Source organism: Fukomys damarensis, unplaced genomic scaffold (genome assembly GCF_012274545.1).
Source record: "Fukomys damarensis isolate Sample0158 unplaced genomic scaffold, DMR_v1.0_HiC HiC_scaffold_33, whole genome shotgun sequence".
In the NCBI taxonomy this organism is placed as follows: domain Eukaryota; kingdom Metazoa; phylum Chordata; class Mammalia; order Rodentia; family Bathyergidae; genus Fukomys; species Fukomys damarensis.
This window is the reverse complement of record NW_022900945.1, coordinates 40,764,837-40,771,905: the sequence shown is the minus strand read 5'-3', so window position 1 is coordinate 40,771,905 and position 7,069 is coordinate 40,764,837. Positions and strand designations below refer to the sequence as shown.

The 7,069-nt window shown below is 49.3% G+C and overlaps 1 protein-coding gene across 2 annotated transcripts in view; it reads right to left on the bottom strand.

Moving 5' to 3' along the window:
* Positions 1-1,499: 1,499 nt before the first annotated feature.
* Sypl2 (synaptophysin like 2) overlaps positions 1,500-7,069 on the bottom strand; it is a 17,252-nt gene continuing 11,682 nt past the window's right edge. Inside the window, exons 4-6 of one of the 2 annotated variants that reach the window (XM_010605971.2) lie at positions 6,636-6,837; positions 5,587-5,778; positions 1,500-4,310 (exon numbers count right to left, since the gene is read on the bottom strand). In XM_010605971.2, the coding sequence (XP_010604273.1) occupies positions 4,164-4,310; positions 5,587-5,778; positions 6,636-6,837 (541 nt within the window). In that variant the 3' untranslated portion in view covers positions 1,500-4,163. Of the gene's footprint in view, positions 5,068-5,586; positions 5,779-6,635; positions 6,838-7,069 lie in introns of both variants that reach the window. The other variant, XM_033758353.1, reaches the window with a different exon arrangement.

The following is a 7,069-nucleotide window of genomic DNA, read 5'->3' as shown; positions in this document are numbered from 1 at the left end:
CCCCCCTTGCTCCACCGCGGGCACGCCTCTCTCCCCCTACCTTTCCAGCTCCCTCTTTGCGCAAGCGCAATTTAGGTCTCTTCTCCCTCCCGCCCGCATGGCCTTCTGGGAAATGTAGTTTGGGGTTGCCGTTGCCTACGGTGCTTGTAGCTAGAGCCTTTCCGAAATGCACAATTGCAGAAGGAAAGGAAGAGACCAAAGACCCAGGATCTCCCCTCCTAACCCTTGTGCACAATTCTTTGTGACACCAGCCCACTCTCTCAAGCTCACTGAACACGCACCACAGCCCCAAACCTCGCTCTGCCCAAGACGCCCCTTTAAACCATGAGCCAGCCAGCTGGCTGGCGCCCTTTCCAGGGCTGACAGCCACGAAGCGACTCCGTTCTCCTGTAGATCGAATAGGGTAGGTGCAGGGAGGTGGGTGCAGTGAATCAGAAGGGCAAGGGGGGGCAGTCTGTAGGATGTGCTGAAGGACACACGGGTTGGAGTGGGGGAGGGCTCCCGTGTCGTTCCTCCTCTGTGGGAAACCCACGCTGCCCTGATGCAGAACGGAGGGTTGGCGTGCCGCTGTCTGGGTTTGGTAGGGCCTAGCTGAGCTGACCAACATCACCTGTCAGGATGACTGAAGGCTATTTTCAAGCCAGAGCCAGCTCCGGAGCTAGGGTGGCCCCGAGGCTGCCAGTGTTTGCAGCGTCTCTGCTGATCCGTCTCTCTTCTCCTGAGAATGGCGATCGATACCCTGCACTGCCTCTTCCCAAACCGTGGCTGGACCCTGATTCCATCCATCATTTTGGCTTCTTTTTCTAATGAATATTTTCTCTGCTGGAAGGACTGCTACTGAAGCCTTGGCATAGGAAGATTTCTCATCAGATCTGTCATTTTTCCTTGCTAAGGCCTGGAAAGTACCTTAATCATCAAAGCCGATATCATGTCTTCCCACCTTCACACAAGAGACAAAAAAAGTCTGCCTCTGCCTTTCTCCCATCTCATCAGAAAAGATATATGAATCCCCCTTTCTTCTCTTTGCTCCATATTGCAATCCATTGGCTAAGAGGAAACCAAGTTAGGGAGCAAATAAGTCAAGGTCTATAATTTGGAGACCTCAGAATTTCTTATTTTCTTCCAGAGAAGATTTATATACTTAAAGCATAATATCTAAGGGCAAGAATTGTTAACCTGAGGCCATAGACAATCCCCAATGGATCCATGTGAACCTGGATGAAACCTGGTGAAATTGAATATAAAATTATGTCCAAGTGTGTTTTTCTAATGAATGTAAATATAGAATGTGACTGTCTTTCTGAAGAGGGATGAAAGTGCAAGTTTGTTCCACAATAACTCTGTAGGAAAGAGTAGTGTGCATGGCCCTCATCTCCTGACAGGACGCTTGTTTGGGTCACAGATGGTAGCAGAGCAAATGGAAATAGCATTGTGGAAACCACTATCCTTTGCCTTTTGAATTTGCTCCAAATTTACTAATGAGTCTCAGTTACTTTGGACTAATTTTTGGACCAAAAGAGGTGAAGTCACCAGACTGGGGCCTGCTAGAAGCAACTGCTCAGCCAGCAGACTCTACTTGGTTGCAGAAAGGAGAGGAGTGGAATGATATCTTGGGAGAAATGTTGATAGTTGTCTAAGACCTTAAAGCAAGGGAGAGGAAAAGAGGGAAAAATTCCCTGAAGGATTCCATGGCAAATGCTTGCAGCACTGTTTATTCAAATGTGTAATAACAAGCACCTGAAAACAACATGCAATATTCCCCCCCACCCTCGATCTATAGTCCCAAAAGTAGGAGCCACAATATTCAAAGGGTTTCATGTGGAGGAAAGATCCTAGGTGGGCACTTGGCAGGGTCAGAATCTTCCAGGGCAAAGGGCAAGTGCCTTGCCTGTTGGCTTCCTGCAGCAGCTGAAGAAATCAGACACCTTCTCCTACTTCAGGCCCCACTAGGCAAAGCAGTGATGCCAGCCTTGTTTGGAGGGAACATGAGTTCTATGAGGACAGCTCTGCCCTTGGCACTTTGTCCAGACCAGCCCTCTGGAAGTAATGAGGTAAACTGGCCTTTCCTCTTAGGGTGGCCATGCAGAGGCCATAGCCTAAATCAAGGTTCTCTGGCTGAGAATCAGCCAGCCTCCTGAGGAAGAGGAAGGACCTTCTCTTCCCCCAAAGAATTCTGGACTGGGAGTTCTCGGCAGGAGTGAGTTTCCTCTTCTCTTTCCCTAGCTGAAGGGCCAGTTGCTAACTTCAGCCCCCAAATGAGAACACTTTATCCATTACATTTCAAGTAAATTATAAATACAGACACAGAATCCAAACAAAATTCTGGTAGAAGCTGCACACAGACCCCCACAGGGGTTGGCTTGAAGAAAAATGAAAATCACCCCTTTGTTCTCTGTGTCTCTGGAGCTGTAGACCAAACTGTCCCACCTCATTCTTAGGAACAGCTCAGGACAGAGAGAGAGTTTCAGACTTAGGAACATTCTCATCCCTTTCTTCTCTCCTCAAATCCTTTCCCAAAACAGAAAACAAGATATCGAGTTCTTTTACTGAAGACCTCTGGAGAATTTGAAGATGTAAATCTCACACTCCTCCTGTCAAATGGGGGGAAATTCTGACCCACAGAGGAAATGATTGGCCCTAACTCAAAGGTCCTAAACCCCAAGTACACCAGTAAGGCACATGTTACTATGAATGCCAGGGAGGGAAGTAAGGAGGTCGAAGGGGGTTGACTCAGTCCTGAGGAGAGATTGGCACAGAACACATTGACCTTTGGGATGCTAAGTGGGCCAGTCAGCATTGGATTGGAAAATGATTGGACTCTTCCCTCTTCATCATGAGCAGCCCGAGGGCCAGGGCAGATTGAGGTGTTTTGAGGTGAGTAGTAGGCAGGTAGTCCTTACCCAGTTAGGACTCTCAGGCCTTGGGGCCCAGAGAGAGACTGAAAGAGGTTTCAGGAAGAGGACATACACCAAATACAGATATGGAGCTGGGTCCCGAAATGAAGAAGCACCAGTAGCATCGGCCTGCCCTGGACTGGGGAGGGGATAGAGCCTGGCAGAAAGGAAGAAGACGGAGAGGACTGGGAGGGACAGGGGAGGGTACATTATTCTGTAAAGCCGAGAAGGGGGCATATGAAATGAGAACAGGAGAAGGAGCAGGAGTGGGGGAATGGGTATGAGCAGAGTAGGGTGAAATGGGCCCATCCATCCGTGTTCTGGGACGCTGGGATACCTTAGCCTCGTGATGGTCCTTTGGGCCCTTCCAAATCCCCTATCTAGGCCCACAGGAATAAAAGGAAGGTCTGGACAGACTTCAAAAAGGATCTTGAATGCTTCAGACCCAAGAGGCTGGGGAAGGGAGATGGGCTGAGAGGTGGGGGAGGGAGGGGATGAAATGGCTACACTCCTAGCCTCTCATCTTGTATCCCAAGTGTGAGATGAGACCAAGCCCAAGAAGGGCAGGGAGAAAGGTAAGGAGTTTCTATAGTAAGTAGAGTTTAGAATGCTGGTAGATAAGACAGTGCACCAGTGGCTAGGGGCGGGGTGCTCAGGGAATAGGAAAAAAAAAAAGATTCTGCAAATAAGTTTCTTGGCTTTCTTCCTTAAAGTTGCAACTCACTTGCAGTTTATCTGCTCTGGTTGAGTCCAGGCCTCATGTGGACCCTCTAAGGGCCCTTTCTAGGATGGTGGGCCTCTTTTGTTCATACATGGTAGGCTTTGTGAGCAAACGGAGGCCAAAGAAGTAAAGGAGAAGCACTGGGCTCTGGGACATGGACCATGAGGAACCCCCCAACCCCACCCTGCAACTACACTAAAGCTGTTAGGGGCCGGTCTCAGGGCTCTGGCCTGCTGCCCCCAGCTCTCACCTGCAGCAGAGTCTGGTACTCAGAGGGTGGGAGGTACAAGTAGGACTCTAAGTAAGATACCTAGGTCCTGGCGGTAGGCAAGAAGCACTGAGCTCCTGCCATCAGGGGCTCCAGCAAGAGAACAGGAAGCCACTGGGAGGGTTGCCCAGACAGGCAATGCCTTCCTATCCAACATCTCAAAGTCCAAAGCCCAGAATGGTGGGGGAAGGGAGCTGGCAGAAGAGGAAGAGGCAGGTCCTGGAAGCCGGAGGTATTGAAGAGGTGCTGTCCAGTTCGGGAGTAGCCAGACCGGGGCTGCTTACTGCTTCTCCACAGCTCCCTGCTCAGCTGCGCTCTCCTGGCTGGAGCCCTGGCCCTGGTCCTGGCCCTGTCCATGCCACGGGGTCTCCTTGAACACAAACCAACAGTTCCCGGCCCACAGGAAGAAATTGATAAAGCCGAAGAGCTGCAAAGGACATCGGAGGAATTTGTGAGAATGGTAAGGGAGCGACAGCATGAAAACAGTAAGAGTGGAGTTTCTATGTTGGAGAAAGAGGTACAGAGGGCTACGAAAACTGAAAGACAGAGATCTGGATCTAGAGGCAGGGTTCAAAATCATCATACATTTAAGGGTTCCCTAGTGAAAAAATCTCACTATCTACAACCTGCGCCCAAAATCTAGCCTAGTGACTAGCTGAATCTGCCCCCTCAAATGGTCATCATGCCAAACATAGCAAGACACCAAGAGTCAGGGCCAGTTGGGCTTCCTACCGCACACGTGGGGCCTGCTTGGATCATCTTCTGTGGGGTCAGTGTGCCTGGAGCTGTCCAAGGTGCTCCTTTCCCCAAACCAGGGTCTCCACCAGAATTGTATTCAAATATTTATTTAAAATATTTCAAAAACCTCACAGCAGGTAGGGAGTGTACTGATGTTTGCAATTAATTTAGAAATGCATTGGAAATGGACTGATGAATTAAGAGAGATGTGTGGCTATATAATAAAGCAAGTCTCCAGTCTAGGAGGTGAGTTGTGTGTGTTGACCGTAAAGTTCTTACAACTTTGCTGTATGTATGAACATTTTTATAATAAAATGTTGAAGGGAGAAATCTATGAAGGAAGAACTTATGAGTTTCAGAATGTTCCAGAAGGCTCCCTGATGTGCCAGGCTTTAATCACTTCAAGTGTGGAGAACCAAACCATTTTCATAGTGGGCCCGAGGTGACTGAAATGACAGGGAGCATTTGAGAAGCTCAAGGTCCCAGGTATTTACCCAGTAATATGAACGTATTTCAAAATTCTAACAACTGGAGTGGCCAAACACAGGCCTACCATGGAGCCACTGCCACTGCCCCATAGCCCTTTTCTGGTGTGAAGAGCTGAGCAACAACAAGCTCTTGTCACTCACTCTGGGTGCTCCCAGCTCTGAGCCCCATCCCAGCCCTGGGCTCTGCCTTCACATGTTCATGTGTGCACACAGGTATAACAGGAGACAGGCGAGAAGGGCAGTCACAAGGGGACATACAGGGGGAGAAAAGATGAGGAATGGGGTAGCTCCCAGGTGTCCCTCATGCCAGGTGTTTTATCAGGTCAACATTTGCTACAGGCAGACACTAGCTAGCTCTAGGCAGAGGGATCACCAGCTCTGGGGACACCTTCTGTGTTTCTCTCAGGCCTAGGGAAGGACTGAACAGCTGCAATCGCACTGCCTCCCCCAGACCCCTTCGATGGCCACAGGTCTCACCACAGAGAGGTTGGCCAGCCCCATGGAGGGTGTGGCTCCTGGACTGCACACTGCTTCCTCTCCGTGACACACTGGCATGGCTGCAGTGAGGCTGGATGGCCGTGTGGCCCCTTTGACATCGGTCAGGCCCTTGCCCCAGGCAGCTGCAGCTACCAGCCAGAAGAAAGTGAAGGAGACAGTCACACAGAAGTCCTGGGAGGAGCAGAGGAATAGAAGATACACTCAGAAAGCCCCCATAGTTCCCTTTTCTTTTCCTTTTACCATGATACACTAGAATCCTGGGATCCCAAGACAGCTGCCTCTTCCTATCCCACCTGACACATAGAACCTCAGAGAGTCCAAATGGTCCTGAGGAATCCATTCACTGGCACAAAGGAATCCTGCCACTCAGGATGACTACCAATGCCCTCAGAACTAAGGTCAGACAATAAGGTGTGAAAGCATGTGCTGTTCCATCTCAGCCCCACGTGACCTAACCTCTCACTCTTTCCTCCCAGCTTTTCCTGTGATCACAATTGTTCAGCTATAAGTAGTGGCCGAAGCCAAACTCAGGAGACAAAAGAATTCTCTAACATATACTTTCTACTATGCATGCCTGCAATAGTATCCCTATTGCAAAGTAAAGAGAAATAGTAAAGAGAATAGTACTAGTAATAGCTAACACTTGTATACCAGATACTTTACATACATTCTCATTTTATCTCTCAAAAAGCACTATAAGGCAGCCTATTTCATGCCCATATTATGGCCAAATTAACTGAGGTTTAGAGGCTGAGTAACTGGTTGGAAGTCACACAGCTAATAAGGGACAGTGCTTAGATTTGAGCCCAAGTAGCCTAACTCCAGAGCCTGCTTCTTTATGTTGCTTTTGTGCTTTCCGTGAGCAGAAACAAGCAATGAGAGATTGGTCAAGGCAGAGGTTCCACATATAGGTGTCAGGGACCCAGGGAAGCCATCATGTTTGTCCGCCCCTCCAGATCTGACTTCCACCCCTATCACATATCTCTTCAGTTCTTCTACCCCCATCCCTCTGGCCCATGCTCACTCACCACCAGTGGAAAGCGCTTGTTCTCTGTGTAGAGTTTGTGAAAACGTAGATATAGGACTAGGGCAGCCATAGTATAGAAGAAGGAAAAGATGCCAAGGGTCACAAAGAACTCAGCAGGGGCAGAGAAGTCCCCCATGAGGTGCATGGTCTTGGAGGCGGAGTCATCATCACAGAGAGGCATCTCGTACTGGACCCGGTGTAACCTGCAGGTGGCAGGGAGTCCATTCTGAGCTCAGGCAAGCCTCTCTTCCTGCCAGGAGTGCTAGTCCTCTCTCTGGGACACTTACAGAGCCAAGATAGGGGTCATGTAGGGAGGAACACTTCTGCAGGGAACCTTGTAGTTAAGATAGGAGCTTCATTGGGCCAGGGATTTAGCTCAGTGGTTAAGGTCCTGAGTTCGATCCCCGGTACCAAAAAAAAAAAAAAAAAAAAAAA